Here is a 17,483-nt window from a genome sequence, read left to right on the forward strand (position 1 = left end):
TGAGCATACAAAAGGAGATTAAAATTCATGAAAAAATATAAGATGAATCTTGTTCAGTGTGCCTTGGAGCTGTTCAAGTGCTTAAAATGTAAAAAAAAAGCATTTTTTGTATTCTGAGTAAGTTTATTCATCCTTCAAGCCTACTTACGCATCTAACAAATTCCCTCGGGTAAATCATTCATTGTTTTTCGGCTATAAGTCATTTAAATGACTGTTTATCCTGAAATGTGGACCGAGCAGCACAAATTGTTCACTACTGAACTGCTACGTTGACGTATCATCGGTAAGCCGCGATCCCGAGTGGAAAATTCGTTGAATCTGGTTGATGTCCAATTGATGACTAGTTCTAACTTATTTTTGTCCATTACTGGATGTTGCCCTAACGTCTGACTTCGACCCATTTCGGTTTACCGCATTGTCCCACTCGGATGAATTACTATTTCTTATTATTTAATAAATTATCAATAAATAATCAAAGTAAGCTGCTTTGTTTACTCAGCTAGTATACATTTTATTATAGTGACATTTCAAGCTTACAAATATTCATTGTGCTTACGAATGCTGTTTTAAAGAAATCAGCTTAAATTCTCTTATTCCATCTTATTTACTTCACAGAACATTTCCCAAGAATAATGGATGGAACTACATAAAGTAAAGAATAATAAAAAGTTCAGCAAATATTTGAATTATTTTAAAGGAAGTAAGAAAAATTCAATACTTTTATTTGATAAAACCAAGACTTTTCACGTTTCATGACACATTATATGTTCGTTTACTTCTGTCACGTACCATTTTGATTTGTTATCATTTCAATTTGCTCTTATGTCACTCGAAGATTTCTTTCAAAGCTCATTCTGAATAATTTTTTTCATTCTGATAATGTTTCTCACTGTGGATCTGTGGATCGGGGTTGGATTATGAGTATTATTGGTTAGAATTCAATTGAATTTTAAATCAATACTGTTCAATAGCAGGTGGAGCTGGAAGAGTCGATTCTATTGAATGAGATAAAGTTCAGCTCAGATCTAAAGCTATAAGGATCTCTTGTAGATTGGCAAATACTCAAACAATTCCAAAGAGTTAGTAAACATCAAAGTTAGTGGAAATAGATACATTGTTGCTTGAGGAATCCAATAACTTATAAAGATGTGAAACAGGGTTGTCCAAACTGTGTTACGTGGACACAATTGTGAGCGAGAAGTGTCATGAATCGCGTGTTATTTCCGAGCGACGTCACGAAGCCTTCTTCATTTGTGTCGCTCAGGATTTTGTGGTTTCGGTCGTGTCCTACCACCAAGGTGTCAACACTGTTGCAAAGGAATTCAATTTTAAGTCTTTTTACATCATAAAACCATAAAAATAGTTTGTTGTAAGTTTCAAGATTAAATAAATGAATTATAGTCCTAGAAATCATTTAAAATTCCTCAAAATATCTCAATAATCCCAACGATCTAGCGACAATCCGTCCTTGAAGTTTTAAAATGCTCATAAATTTATATTTTAAAGTCTTTTTGAATGATTTACATCCAATAAACCTAAAACAACAACTCTGAATTTAAATAAAGATTATAATAAAAATAGATCTTATTTTTACGCTCAGGTATGTTGATTACAAGAAAAAAATAAGTATATTTGGACTGGGCAGAAATGTGAAATAAGAAAAAGAGATGAGCAATAAAACAATCCCACGCAAGTCAACCTTCAATGCTACAACGTTGCGTTTTAATATTTCTCATATTTTTTTTTTGTTTCTAGTAATTACTATGAACGTTATCGCCGTATCAAATTTCACATTAAAATGGTTATAAAACATTATTTGCAATAATAAAACACAAAATATATTCACGCTTTGCTAATATTTTCATTAATTTGCGGTCTTTTTGCTTGTTTTTGTGTGGCTTTGCCTTTAGTTTAGTTTTGGGGTGGCTGGAAGGTTTTCAATTTTCTTTTTGGAATCTTTATCAAAGGATTTTTCTTTGGTTTAATTTGCAGTATAAAAATAGATGTGGCAAGAAGGTTAAAGTAGTCATTGCGTTGCTAAGAAGCATAACAGCAGCAAAAAACTGATGATTTCTCATGAAATTTTAAATGTCAAAGTCAGTCAATCGAAGTTTGAATGAAATTTAAAAGTTAAAAAAAGTCTTTTTTGTTTTGTTTTGTTATTTTTAAAACTGGTTGCTGGACAAGATTGAGGTTAGGTTTTGGTTTCGTCATATTTGTTGATACTTCAAATTTGAAAAGTCCGTTCAAATTTTGAACCTTGAAGTTCAATCTTCAAATTTCGTTAAATTCTCGAATTATAGAAATATGTTAATTTTTCAAACTTTAATGTTCAACTAAGTTCAATTTTGTTGATTTTTAAATGAATAAAGCCCGTTAAATTTTTGAACCTTGAAGTTCAATCATTAAAATTTAGAAATTCGTTAAATTTTCAAATTAAAATTTAACTCGTTAATTCCATAAATCAATTCAGTTAACGTCAACAATGCGCTTTCACTTCTCATTTGATCAACTTAACTAGAACAATACAACTAGCATTTATATTCCTAGATAGAAATTATTATTAATTTTGCAAGTTTATTTACTTTTCATCATGATGACGTTTTCTTGATTATATAAATAGAAACTGTATATTTGAAAGTCAATGAGTGAAGAAGCATAGAGCTAACTTCGAAAGTGGCAATTTTCTACTTCTTATTATTTAATAATCGACAATGATAGTTGCTTTTTTTATTATTTTTATTAATGCTGTTACAGTTACCAACCTAAAATGTTAATGATCGGCATGTATGCCTTGAATTGATGCATAAATTACAATTACAAATCTTAACGAAACAAAACAACAACACTCAGCGTAATAATCAAGGTTTTATTGCACTGTGTAGTCTCGTCAGAAGCATGTAAATATGAGAAATAATAAAACTGCGAGTAGAAAATGTCGCGATTGGAATTTTTTATTTGATTGAAATTTTTATAGGAAATTTGGGATTTTATTTACATTCTGATTGTTTTTGACCGAAAAAGAGCAAGCTTTAGAAGCAATTTAAGGAATGACATTGATCAACATTAATTCCAACTGATTAAAATTGTAATTTTTGGTATTTAAATGGAGCTTTGCTATAATTCTTTAACTGTTTATGCTAAATAACGATATTTGCTATAATTTTCTAGGTTCTGTGGCAAATTTTTTTCTACAATTATTAAGATTTTTTTGAAACAATCTAAGCTTTGCCAAAATTTGTTGAAGCTTTTATAACAAGTTGCTATAAAATTCAATGTTTTTAGTTGCTATAATTTTAAAGATTATAAAAGATCCCTGAATTGCTACCTTTAAAGATTAAAATCATAAAAATACCGATAAAAGCAAGAATTTTCAAGTCAAAAATCAAACAGAATCCCAAAAATTTTCCTATATTTACTATAAAAATCTCCATAATCATCACTCAATAACAAAGTGTGTTTCCATTCAGACCAGTCAGACACACAGATAGAATACAATTAACACCATATTGCTGATTGGAAAGTACGCTTAAAAAAATGTGCTCGAAGCAATAACAAAAAATTACAATTAAAAAAATAAGTGTAAATGCCTCAATGAAATGAATGTTCAATGATTATATTCGCGATTATCATTTGATGTTGATTGTCTTGTGTACCGAGAGAGTGAGATGGAATGCAGAATGAGTGTGTAATTTTTTAAATCATGGGACATTTGCTACTCATTTTTTTACAGTATACATCTTGTTTCTGCATGTATTATCATCGCGCAAAAATTACCGATACTAAGCGATTTGGTCAATATTTGACTACATCATTAGATAGTTGTAGCTATAAATACAAACAATTTTATGGAAAAGTTTATGAAATAAGCGTGGTATCTTACAGCAATTGAATTGAATCTAGATGAATGCTGTGTGCAAGGTTGCATGTAGAACCTCAAAATTTACATATACGAGAATTTAATTGTCTGAATATGTGTACATGAGCAGCATATCATCGTCATCCATATCACATACTTATTTCTTCCGTTCTTATAGCGGGGTAGAAACATTTTTTATTATTCTATTTTTTTCACATTCAACAGTTTGTTAAGCGAATAATGTACAGAAGAGAAAAAGAGAGCATTAGGTGGATGAGGAGGGAGGTGGTGAATAAAATGGAAAAGAGAGTAAAGTTTTTCATTTCAATGAATGCAACAAGTGTGCATGAATAGTCCATATACAGTTTAACTTCTTTCGCTGCTTTTTTTTTTTAAAGAAATTATATTAAAACCGATGCTTAACTTTAGCATATATTTCCATACGAGCATGCTTTTAATTTACTTCGTTTATTCTTTTGCTTGCTGTTCTGTATGGTCGTGGATGAGGGTGCATTCAAGGAGTTCATCTAATGAGTCGTCCTTAGTGGGAATTGAACCTTGAACCTATCAATTGTCAGCCAAGTGCTCAAACTTCTAAGTTATTGATATATTAATGTTTGATCGACCAAACTGACTGTGTGGAATTTGCAATGCTTATTATTTGAACCACATCTATCAAGGATCATGAATTCAATTTACATTTCCATCTTCCCTTTGCATTAAGTGACTGATGTGGTTTGTTCCGTCTAGTATTTTCAATCCCAGGATCAAAATGTATGTAATCTCGGGATTCTATCCCTGGATTGATATGTATACAATTCCGGGATTGAAAACCCTAGTTCCGTCAATCCTAACAGGCAAAGCGACTGCTTTTAGGTACCGTAATGTTCTTTCTGTGTTCATTTATTGCATTAAGGATTCAAACTGACAACTTTCAAGTTATCATGAATCAAGGACCTTGCAGAGCAATGCTGGATGCTGTCCTTGCGATAAATGTCCCATTTGCATTAAATTCACAGAAGTTTAGATTTTCTGTTCCCTGAATTCCAGCCTAACACAAACCCACCCACGAAAAAGTCCTTGCTTCATCCCAGCAACTTAAATATTTAGTTCGACAATCTTTAAATTTCATCTGAATTTTTATTCCTTCTCATAGCAACGGTAGCTATATAGCTGTTGCTATCATCTCAAAGCATACTTGTAGTTACTCAGCAAAGCGTTGTTAGCAATCTTTACAAAAAGTTTATTTTCAAATTGGCAGCAACAACCTCTAATTTGGCAAAATTTTTCTTGCTGTCCTTTTGGATGGCAAAACTTGTCGTTATTTTGCATATTATTTATTAATGTGTGATTTTACTCGAAATACCTCAAGTTTCAATTTTGACATGATGTTCATTCAGTCCCAATTTTCTTATTCAAAGAAAAGAAAAAGAAACTTTTTAAGCTAATTATAATTTCAAGACAAAATTCATGAATGAACATGTATTTAAAATAGACACTCAAGTTTTGCATTTCAATCTAAATAAAGTTTTTGCGCTAAATCGACGGAATGTTGTCACAGGTTAGGGTTTAGTGTCAAATTGATTCTATTGTTATTGAGTTGGCAGTTTTTTTTGTAATGGATTTTTTTTCGTGCTTGGGTAGTAAGGAATTCAAGTTCAGATTTTAAAGTCGTGGTTGTGTGGAGACATTTATGGAATTGCTTGATATTTGATGATTATTTTGGTATAAAATTGGAATTTATTGCAGTTGATGAGTGTTTAATGATGCAAAGTTCAAATTTTGCTAAAATTTTTGTCAAAAAATTGCAAAATTCAATTGAACTTTTGATATAAAATTTGAATAATATGACAACTTAAACTGATTTATTGCTATAAAATTTGAACAATTTTTCAAATTAAATGGAATTTTTGCTATAAAATTTGAACCACTTTTAAAGTTTAACGGATTTTTTGCTAGAAAATTTGAACTTTCGAAATTGAACAAATATTTTGACATAGGGTAATCGATGTATTTTTGGAGGTATTTTGTTTTTGGAGGTATTTTGCCTTCAATTTTTATTTTGCAAATATTTTTAATTCTAGCTCGTTATATGTTTTGGAAAACACATGAAAATCATCTTATTGATGGCAAAATATGTTTTAGTAAACAATATTTCCTATTCGGCAGTTCTTTAATTAAGTTTTTTAAGTTTTTGTTTCAACAGCCATTTTGTCTTAGAATGAAGAAAATTTGGACCAATTTTTGTCGATTATTTTCGTCCTTAAATACTCATTTTTCTTCATTATGAGTAACCAAAAATGATATTTTCTATCTATTTCTGTGTTTTCATGAAGATTTTAACAGTATTTATTGTTTAATAGTCGAGAAAACAGCATTCCAAAAAATGACGTGTTAAATGTATTTTTGGAGGTAAAAAAATTTGTTTTTGGAGGTATTTTTAACGGAAATTTTTTGAATTTTATCGAAAAAAACGGTTTTGTTTATCGTATCTTTTGTGTAAATATTATTGAAGTTTTTAAATAAATTAATTAATTAAGGTGTATCGCTGGCTATTGAAGTGATCTGTTTGTAAAAATAAGAGATTTTATGAGGAACCAAACAAAAAGACGAGATGTCAATGAGAAGAAAATCAAAAATTTAGCAAAAAACAGGATTAAAAAATGTTTAATTAATTTTATCGAATTAAATTAGAGGACATACTTAATCGAAAGTGAGAATCAATGAAAAAAACGCACATTAGAAAGGTAAAACACTGCAATTTATACCGACTAAATTATTGAGGTGAGGGGTAAAATCCCCGAAAAATATTATTCCCACAGCCCAGCGGGATAAAAACCCCGAAAACCGCAAATTTTTATATGTTCCCTGCGGGATAATATTCACTTAGAAATGTACGTGGGATTATTATCCTGCCGGGAAAATATTAATCCCACATATATTTTCAAGTAGGATTTTTATCTTCCAGGAAGATAATATTTCCACTTACATTTCCAAGTGGGAATATTATCCTCACGGACCACGATTAAAATCCTGGTTTAACATCCGGGAATTAAAAGAGTCCTTGTGGATAAAAATTCCACTTGTATTTTCAAGTGGGGTTTTTATCCTCAAAGATTTTCATGAAGATAAAAATTTCGCTAAAGTCGGTGGCTAAATGTTCGCTTATTTTAGCGAATATTGTAGTATTGTAGAAGGTTTAATTCCAGATTAAGTTCTTGGAAGTGACTTGGACTCAACTGGATCTTGTGTTTATGGTCGAGGAAGAGACTAAGACTCTACGCGGAAGAATTATGTCAACAATACTATTTGATGGATAGGTAAGATAAGAAGGGAGTCAGAAAGGATTGAGGGGAACACTTGGCTGGAAAAGCGCAAGCTTCTGCTGACTGTGGTAATATTAGGGGCCACTTTCTTAGAAAGCTTTACGATGAGACCCTCTTTCCAATCCTCTATGCACTACTCTAGGGACCAAATCTAATCAAAAAATGGCTTGAGCATCTTTCCCGTGGCATTTGCATCCACTTTAAGGATTTCATAAGGAATAGCATCGCAATCTGCTACCATTTTCAGTTTCTTGACTGCCTCAACTATTTCTTTCATGCTTGCTGATTTCGTCTTAATTGGAAAAGCTTGGGGACTGTCGATTGTTTCAACAACTGTTCCATCTCTTTGTTCCTTCCTCAAAGTGGTCTCTCCACCTAGCAGTCTGCTCATCAAAAGTGAACAAGACTTTTCCTCTTTTGATTTTATTGGCGCCTGTTTTCTTACTGAATGTGTACCAAGCTCTTTAATAGTATTACAGTGGCCCCTAATATTACCACAGTCATCAGAAGCTTGCGCTTTTCCAGCCAAGTGTTCCCCTCAATCCTTTCTGACTCCCTTCTTATCTTACCTATCCATCAAATAGTATTGTTGACATAATTCTTCCGCGTAGAGTCTTAGTCTCTTCCTCGACCATAAACACAAGATCCAGTTGAGTCCAAGTCACTTCCAAGAACTTAATCTGGAATTAAACCTTCTACAATACTACAATATTCGCTAAAATAAGCGAACATTTAGCCACCGACTTTAGCGAAATTTTTATCTTCAAGAAAATCTTTGAGGATAAAAACCCCACTTGAAAATACAAGTGGAATTTTTATCCACAAGGACTCTTTTAATTCCCGGATTTAAGTTAAACCAGGATTTTAATCGTGGTCCACGAGGATAATATTCCCACTTGGAATTGTAAGTGGAAATATTATCTTCCTGGAAGATAAAAATCCCACTTGAAAATATATGTGGGATTAATATTTTCCCGGCAGGGTAATAATCCCACGTACATTTCTAAGTGGGAATATTATCCCGCAGGGAACATATAAAAATTTGCGGTTTTCGGGGTTTTTATCCCGCTGGGCTGTGGGAATAATATTTTTCGGGGATTTTACCCCTCACCAATTATTGATTAACAATTTTTTTTTCTAAAGTATTTTTTCGCGAAAGAATCTTAAGGCAAAAAAAGAACTGGAACTAAACAGATGTTAAAATAAATGCCACTCATATTACATACATTAACTACAGATATTACTATATTGTATTTTGGTACTATTGTCTGCCTAAAATTTTGTAACGGTCATTTTTTGAACTACCTCCAAAAATAAATATTTTTACCTCCAAAAACAAATTTGATACCTCCAAAAACAAAAACGAAAAAAATGCAGGTAAAATCAATAATTATGCTTAAATGAATAAAAATACAAAGAGTTCTGCTTGAAATATGATTTCTGCAGTATCATTTGACATTTTGGTACATAAAACTCATTTATTCATGCTGTAATTAGGAAAATATTGACATTCAAAGTTTTCAAAGGGTAAAATACCTCCAAAAATACATTGATTACCCTAAATTTTGAATAATTTGCTAAATTCAATCAAACATTCGCTAAAAAATTTGAATTTTCATCCATAATATTTGAATAATTCAGCTATAATATTTCACAATTCAGCTATAATATTTGACATAATTGGCAATATTAGAGCAATTTCTACTGTTAAATCCAAATTATTTCCTAAACTCAACACATTTTTCTCACTTTCAATTGATAAAACTGTTTTGAATTTGACCAATTTTAAGATTCTTAATTTAATCTGTTTGCATGTCAAAAATTTTAAGTACAAAGAAGAATCCTTGAACATTATGCTGAATTTTTAACGACAAACCCATCAAAAAATCTGAATAAATCTCATCAATTTCGTAAAAAAATCGATCCGAACGCATGAAAATTCAATTTTTCTTCAATTATTCACCGGACTTTGTTCTTGTTACTTTTTTCGCATGTAATTATATAAATAAATTGACTTAATTTTTCCGTACATAAAAATTCATGACTTCATGTTAATAAGTATAATTTTTTATGATTCCCAAGGGAAAAACAGATAATGAAATAATTACTTTATCTTTGCGCAGTTTCCTTCTTTGAATGTCGGTTTCACTTTTTTTGTTTTATTAACAAATATTTACTTATATGATTGATAATCAAAGAATCACAACAATAATAACATTATTAAATCACTGTAAGACTTTTTTTATTTAGCGGATCATCATTTTTTCTCGCTATATCAAATGAAAATAGATCTGGTGAACTGCACGCACACTTCTTTACACATTTGATTTCTTTTCCTTTACTTAATTTTCTTTTTCACAACTTAAACATTTTCTGATTTTTTTTTCAAGATAAATTTATCTTTATCATTTTTTTTTATATTTTCCTCTATACTTTATGTAGAAATTGTACACGAGATGAGAGAAAAATCCATTTTCTTAAAGACAAATGTCTCAAATTTCCACATTCATTCCACTCCTTCCTCTATCAATTTGCTTTTTTATCCCAATACAATATTATAGCTCATAAACTGTTATTTAACTACTGTAGCCTTTAATATGATTTATTTACATTTAATTTATTTATATTTTTAGAAATTATACACTATATATACTTCTTTTTTATGATAGGAAGTGATACTACTCAATGTGGCACGTGAGCACACCTCTTAAATCAAGCTCCGTTTTATAGCACACACACTTTATTTGATTTTATTCGATAACTGATTTTGAGATGTTTTTGATATTTTTTTTTCTTTCCTTTTCTTGTAATGCTTTTTAAATTTTATTTTATTTTTTTTTTGTTATCTCACATTTGCATCATTTACGATGGGGGAGAACGAGTGACTCAGTCACAATGTGCTTTTCGCGTGTGTTCACGACAAGAGAATATATTCAACTGACTCTCGTTCGTCTTACTGCTTACTCAAATAGTAAAGTTTTGCAAGTAAGAAAAAAATGTGGTTGAAAGGATTTTGAATTTTTTGTGGCTGTTTTAGTATCTCACCATAATCGGCTGTATCTTGGTTACTGGATGTTTACTGGTTTGTTCTTATTGATATTCCAGTCACTTCTGTCAAGATCCTTCAATCGATATTCCAATTTTCACTCCATAATGTCCAATAATCCCCAAATTACCAATTAAAAATCTCAGTTATGTTCTAAAAAGAAAACATCCAGCAGAATATTTCACATGTAGATGGAGTCACAATCTCAACACAATGACTAGCTTCTCAGAGACTAAATATACGTTCTATATAGATATGCAACAGATTAATTATGAAGTATAAAAATACAATGAATCAACAACCTTACTTTCCTATATACTAATATCATTGTGTACCATCTATTTACAGCATTCATATTGCATTATATTTTCCAGCTTGAGTGTTAGATGTGAAGTAAGTAAGTGACGTTAAATTAGCGAGTGAAAAGTGATCTCAATGGTGCTTTACATTGCGCATTTTCCTTAGCAAATTAACAGATCGTCTTATTTTCATGCATTTTTCGTAATTGGAGTGGTTTAATGTAATTTTCACAGTCATGGTCATTTAAACACGGTTCTCGTGGTTATTTTTGTCTTATCTCCTGGTTACCATATATCTTCACGAGCTATGCAAATATTGTTCTTAGATTCGCGCTGTTATCAAATTCGCAGCAGGAGAGTCGCAGTTTTTCCGGTTCAAGTTTACACGAGTATTGGATTAAAATAATAATATTTTTGTAGGGTTTTCTGTGAATTGTTATTGTTAGTGATTTAGAGCTTGGAGTATTTCTTTTGATTGATATTATGACGTATAATTCTCTGATAAAATATCCATTTATTGCTATCTTTTACAGATAAAAAAATAAACTGGATTAAGATAATTTTTGATAGTTAATGATCACTGATTAAGGATTAAGGATCTCAAAAAGCTCTAAACTAATCACATTGACCTTAAATCTGAATTGCATTATTTTTAAATCTACAACTCAATAATTAGGTATTTTATTAAAGCTTGACGATTTATTAATTCTAGTTTATTTCCTGTAAATAAGGAATTGTTTAAAACATTGAATTAATAATAATTCTGAATATTATTTAAATAACTTACCTGATACGTCCTGCTTGTTTTAATGACCAGTTTTATGTTGTTTTGTGAGAAAAATGTGTTTTTGTTTTTATTTCAATATTATAGCAAGTTTGCTATAAAAATTTAAATTCGAAAGGACCGTTAAAATTCAAATTTGAAAAAGTCGTTAAAACTTAATTTGAAAGTAGCACCCAAAGTGCGACAATCTGATCCTTCTAAAAGCTAACAGGATAAAAGATTCATTTTTTATACGATGATGAAGTAAAATATACAATTTGTTGATATTTGCAGGAGACAATTTTCATTTCAACAAGAAACTACAATCTAGGACATTTTAGTGACAACTTGTATTTAAAACTGTCATAATATTCTATCTGTATGCTTATAACTGTCTGTATACATTTTTACAACAAAACTTATTTTAGTTTAAGTGCAGCAATAACTTACAGCACAAGCTGCTGCGAATAAAGATTGAAAAATTGATTATTTTTGTAAAATAATCGCGTAAGTGACAACAAAAAGAGACATTTCGAAGATTATCTATTAAAGGAATTCACATACTAGCGATATTTTCACACATTTCATACTGATAGTGATAATGTCAATCAAAAATTACTTCTGAATTAAAAAAGTCAACAAAAAATGACACGAAACATGAGTGGGAAAAAAATCATATCACTTGTAGTTTTTCAAGTTTCTATGACAAATTAACGACACGAGTGCGAGTTTTTGACACAAAAATTATATTTCTTCTTTTATTCTCATTTAGTTTGGTGAATTCTTTTACAATCACTACTTCTTCTTTTTTGATACCTTTTTACCAGCTTGTGATTCTTTTGATTTTCTTTTTGTTGCATCCGATGACTGCTCTTGAGATGCATTGTCAATATCCATTTTATCGCTTAATTGAATACTAAAACCTTCAATGTATGGTTTTAAAAGTTCAAAAACAAGCTTTTCATGTTGGATGTTTGTGGAATCGAGACTCAACCGAACAATGACTGGATCAAATGAATGAAATATGACGCTACCACATTGTTGTGATTGATTCTGTGGAATAATAAAAATAGAAATGGATTAGAATACAAATTGATTCAGGTTTTCGTGGATGTTGATGTGATTTGGAAGCTTTTTGGCTTGAGAAAAAATTTAATAAAAATTTAACGACTTTTTGGAATTTAAATATCAAAGATACATTTTCATCCAAGACACAATTGCCAAATTTTAAATATCAAAAAGCCGTTAGATTTCAAAGTAACTGAAATCATTTCATAAACTCAAAGTCATTCAATCAGCACCAAAATGAACATTATAAGCACAATCACATTACGTGCTGAATAGAAGAAAAGAAAAAGTTATTTGGGGTATATTTATTAACTTACCTCTTCATTGTATATAAACTTTACAGCACTATTTGTATTCTTGCCAGTAAGATAAATCGTTCCTTCCAATCCGTACTTTGGAATTAGGATTTGCAGAGCATTTTTCTCACAAATAGCACATATCCTTCAACCTCTTCTGTACGATTTCTAAAGAATAGATGTGTGTTTAGGGCAACAGATGCTCTACCAGCATATTGAGCCATTCGATTTCGATAATTTAAATTATTGCATAGCAAGGAGTTCTTTGTCTTATCCAGTAAATCTTGATAAGTGGAATCGGCACCAATGCATGAAGCAAGCAAACGATGCACAATTATGTCAGCATAACGTCGAATGGGTGATGTAAAGTGAGTATAAATGGGAGCAGCAAGACCATAATGAAAGAATTCTGGGCGGGTCAATGTTCCACTTATAAAATAAACTGCTTGCAACATACATCTTGTGGCTAATATTCTCAACATCGTATTGAAATATGGATTATCATCTTTTTCGATATTATCAAGTGATGTTGCAAGTGCTTTACCAGACGATGTATCTATGTCAAAGCCTTGATGCTTGACTGCTTTAATAAGTGGATCGAAATTCGTTTGGGGTGGCGTGGGATGACGTCGTAGCATCGCATGTTCCGGAAATTCCTTTTCAATTTTCTCGGCAACCGAAACATTTGCCAGCAACATAAATTCCTCAACCATTGAATTTGTCTCTCTCAATTGCTTCGCTTGAACTTCAATTGGATCATTTGTTTCGCTATCAATATGGAATCGTATTTCAGGCGATGCCAATACAAGTGCTCTGTATAATACGTGAAAAAATAGAATATGGTTATAAAATTAGCATGTGGACAGTTGTGTCAGATTAGACGCATTTTCTGTGAATATATTTAAATTAGTGACTCCTTGAAAATAACTGTCAATAAATATTTGAAAAATAACGGTCGAAAAATACTTGAACAAAATATCAAGGGTTTGTGTCATTGATAACAGACAGACAAGAAAAATGCTAGCCTTACAGTAGTTTAGTAAACAGAAAAATGTCCCCTAAATCTGACATTCGAACAATTCCAAGTCAAATTACCCTTTCTCAATTCTTCGACGTTTCAATATTTTAGCCAATTGATTCAATTGTCGAAGAGATTTTGCTATGTCATCATTTTTGTTTTTATCGTCAATGATGATTTGCGCTTCCTCATATGTCAATGCAGCTTTTGATTCGATGACACTTTTATGGAATTTTGTATTGACGATATTTGCATCCTTATCCATTTCCCATATACATGAAAATGCAAAACGTTCAACATTTCCACGCAATGAACAAAGATTTGAGCTCAACAATTCGGGTACCATGTCAATACGTTTATCAACCAAATAAACAGTCGTTGCGCGTAATGCACCCTCTTTATCAATCGCTGTGCCAGGTCTGATAAAATGACTAACATCTGCAATATGAACTCCAACTTCATAATTTCCATTTGGCAGTAAACGACTATGCAATGCATCATCAATATCTGTACAACCAGGTGGATCGACGCTGCAGATTGTAATGTTTCTCAAATCGACACGCTCTTTGTAATCCTGTTGATGATAAAATAGAAATAAATAGTTTGTTAAAGAATAAATTCAGAGGAAATCCTCAAGGGATGTTGATTTTTATGTGAAGATTCTCTTAAGATAATGAAAAATAGGAAGCACTGAGATATGAAGAGGAAGGAAAAACATTTAATTTGTTTGCTTTGATTGATTGTTTTTGTTTTGTTCTAGGATTTATTGGATTTAAAACTTCAAGAAACATAGGGAAGTTTAACGTATTTTTTTAATTTAAAAATAACGAATTTTTGAAATTCAAATATCCAAGACACGAATTCAAAATAAAATGTCCGTTAACATTGATTATGCGTTCTTGATCTTCAATTTTTGATTAGCAGAGACACAATTTTTGAAAACAAAATATTCAAAAATGATTTTTAACGACAATTTTTAATTTCATGAAGCAACAGACGTGATTAATGACACAAATTATCAACACATGTCTACATCTGCACCTTTAATATGAATCTAATCTTTACATTCATACATATTTCTAGGAAATTTTCATCAAAAAATGAATTATTTTCTACGCAATTTTGACAAACGTAGATTTTTTAAAATTAATGATTTTTTTCTCGTCGGTAGTCAACAAAGCAATCATTTTTTATTTCATTTGAAAGATAAAAAGATTATTTCTGAAGTTTTTAAATCAAATTTTCTCAAAATTGCAGATTAAGAAATGTTTGAAAATTTAATCAAAATTACTCGTAGTAAAGGAAATGTTGAGTAATAGCTTGTGAATATGAACTTTTTAAGGATATCAGCTTTAATTAAGAAAATTTTGATTCCAGAAAAGTCAACAATGAGATTGAATTTCCTGCATATTCGGACAATTTTATCAGCATTAAAGCTGTAACATCGACAAATTTAAAAGAATTTTTGGAAGCTTTAAAAGACTTTAATAACAGACTGAATAAACTTGTTGCAGAGCTTTATAGAAGCGAGAAAAACATGTGAGTAGGATCTAATGCTTTTCAGTGATATTTAATCGGAAACACTCTTATTTATGGACTAGAAATTTATGTAAAGAATACGATGAAATCATTTCGGAACTGAACAGGAAACAAGCACAAATAAAATATTTGTCAAGTTATTCGGAATCGATGCAATTGAAAATTGAAGCTTTTCAAAAGCAACTCGATGAGAAGGAAGCCACATTAAATAGATTGCAAGATAAAAGTAAATTGTGTCAACAAAATTTTAAGTCTTTGCTTCTTTTTAAGACATTTTATCATTTTCTCTGTCTGCTTACAGAAACTGAAATTTTAAATAAATTAATTAATTTGAAGAATATACGGAAAAATCAATCGAAACCAATTAAGAAGCTTGCGATTGCATGTAAAAGTGGATTACAGCTGAGAGAACGGCAACAGAATGAAAATGTGATATTAAACTTGTCAACAAATGTCAGTGCTTCATCTAATCGTGATGATGATGAAATTGATGCTTATTCTGACTGGATGGATCTTGAATAAATTACTCACCTGTTCAGTAATGATCCATGGTAGAGATGGCAAGCAACTGAGAACTTCTTGTGAAAATTTACTGTGTGGAACGTCATGCTCGATGAGTAGCACTTCATTTTCAGTCTCCTTGTCACCCAATGGACCCAAAATTCTAACAAAATGACCTTGCGGATAACGAGAATGTCTTGGCCATTGATCAATTGCTACAATGATTCTCATATTATACAATTTTTCCGCTTGTCTAGTCTCAATTCGTACTCGAGGTATTTTACGCTCTGCTGGTATGAAAATGTGACGAGCTGATCCTTGTACCTCATTTGGCTTTAAAATTCCACAATATTGTCGCCATTTACGCTTAATAATTCCAATAATTCTGCCAGTTGGCTGCTTTTCAGCCTTGTTACTTGCTGATTCTTTCAAAATCTTTTCGTCTTCGTTTTCCTCGACATTTTCATCCACTGGATCTGCCTCATTATCCTCTAAAACGATTTCACTTGGACTTGACCATTCACTTTCAGGCAAAACTTCTACACAAACTGTATCGCCATCAATTGCACGATTGAGCGCCTCTCGTCCTTGGATGAGAACCTGTTATAGTAAAGAAATTATTAGTTTAGTTCCAGAATGTTTTTATTTTGACTTTTCAATACTTACAAACTTTTCGAAGCATTCGACGTTGACATTTCCTTCCAAAAAGTTTTCTCTTGATGCCATAAATGAACCTTGATAATATTTACCGCTCTTGATCCCGTCGTGCATTTGAACCACAGTTAAATGCGGTGGAAAAACAGGATGTTTGTCATTATCAGTTGCATATTCTTTTAAGCACAACTTATCTTGTAAATGAGGAAATTCGGTAAAAGATTTAACATAAGTTTCTACTGAATATGCTTCAATTCCTTCATCTTGTGCTTTTCTCCTATTGTCAGCATCGTCAGTCAAGAAAATAATCTTAACAATTGACTTGTTTGTTTCCTTGAAACTTTTGTTCAAATGATTTTGATACCAAATGGCAGCTTTCCTTATCGCACGATCATTTCGGTCGTTGGACGACTCTTTTGGCTCACGTTCAATGTACGTATCGCGATGATGCTCATTGACAAATGTATAAAAGTTTCTTGCTGGATTCATCAAAATATCTCGAAGTCTTTTATAAACTGCTGTGCTACGATGCTTTACTTCATCGATAACTGTCTGAACGACAATCACATTACTCAGTACGTCTTCTTCAAAGATATCAATTTGATCAAGAATAACATTTGTGTCCAAAAGCAAGTAATGCGGTTCCTTAATTATTGAACTTTTAGATGTTGGATTTTCCGATAATATAAGGTCATGTTTTTCATGTGGACATATCACACAGCATCTACTGCCACACCATAAGTCAGTCCGCAGGTAATGTTCCCTAATTATCTAAATTATTTTGAGAAATCATGAGGAAAAATGTGCTTTAAAATGTTTGCACAATTTTGAGCTGAAATATATTGATACATACCTTGAGGACATTCCCTCGCTTGTTCTTACGCAAGAACACTTTATTTGTCAACATACTATAATTAATTAAGCCGTATTAACAGCAGAAATTGATTATAAAATTAATATTAGAAATTGTTATATTTGTAAACAAATGACTGAAGTGAAGTTGCAGCTAACAAAATGGAACAAAAATTCAAATTTATTCTGGCAGTTAACTTTATTTAAGACATAAGTAACAAAATGCAACAAGTGGGTATCGATGAATAATACAGCATAGATT

At 31.2% G+C, this 17,483-nt stretch overlaps 1 protein-coding gene and 1 long non-coding RNA gene across 3 annotated transcripts; both read right to left on the reverse strand.

Annotated features, from left to right (window-relative positions):
- Positions 1–153: 153 nt before the first annotated feature.
- LOC139087644 (uncharacterized) lies at positions 154–11,221 on the reverse strand. 2 transcript variants are annotated; one of them, XR_011544147.1, is made up of 4 exons: positions 10,539–11,218; positions 10,231–10,476; positions 9,294–10,141; positions 154–642 (listed from the first exon to the last, which is right to left on the reverse strand). It is a non-coding gene; the product is annotated as an uncharacterized lncRNA (long non-coding RNA). The 2 variants fall into 2 exon arrangements; XR_011544146.1 differs by having other exon boundaries at positions 9,294–10,476; positions 10,539–11,221.
- Positions 11,222–12,022: 801 nt separating this feature from the next.
- Positions 12,023–17,367, reverse strand: LOC139087626 (exosome complex exonuclease RRP44-like). Its single transcript, XM_070636491.1, is given in 7 exon segments — positions 12,023–12,346; positions 12,679–12,785; positions 12,788–13,470; positions 13,753–14,249; positions 15,746–16,315; positions 16,382–17,140; positions 17,223–17,367. Coding segments are annotated over 7 exon segments (2,928 nt in total). The 5' UTR covers positions 17,277–17,367; the 3' UTR covers positions 12,023–12,088.
- Positions 17,368–17,483: the final 116 nt, after the last annotated feature.

This window comes from Chironomus tepperi, unplaced genomic scaffold (genome assembly GCF_022539635.2).
Source record: "Chironomus tepperi strain 1889 unplaced genomic scaffold, CSIRO-AGI_Ctep_v1 contig_11, whole genome shotgun sequence".
Lineage (NCBI taxonomy): Eukaryota > Metazoa > Arthropoda > Insecta > Diptera > Chironomidae > Chironomus > Chironomus tepperi.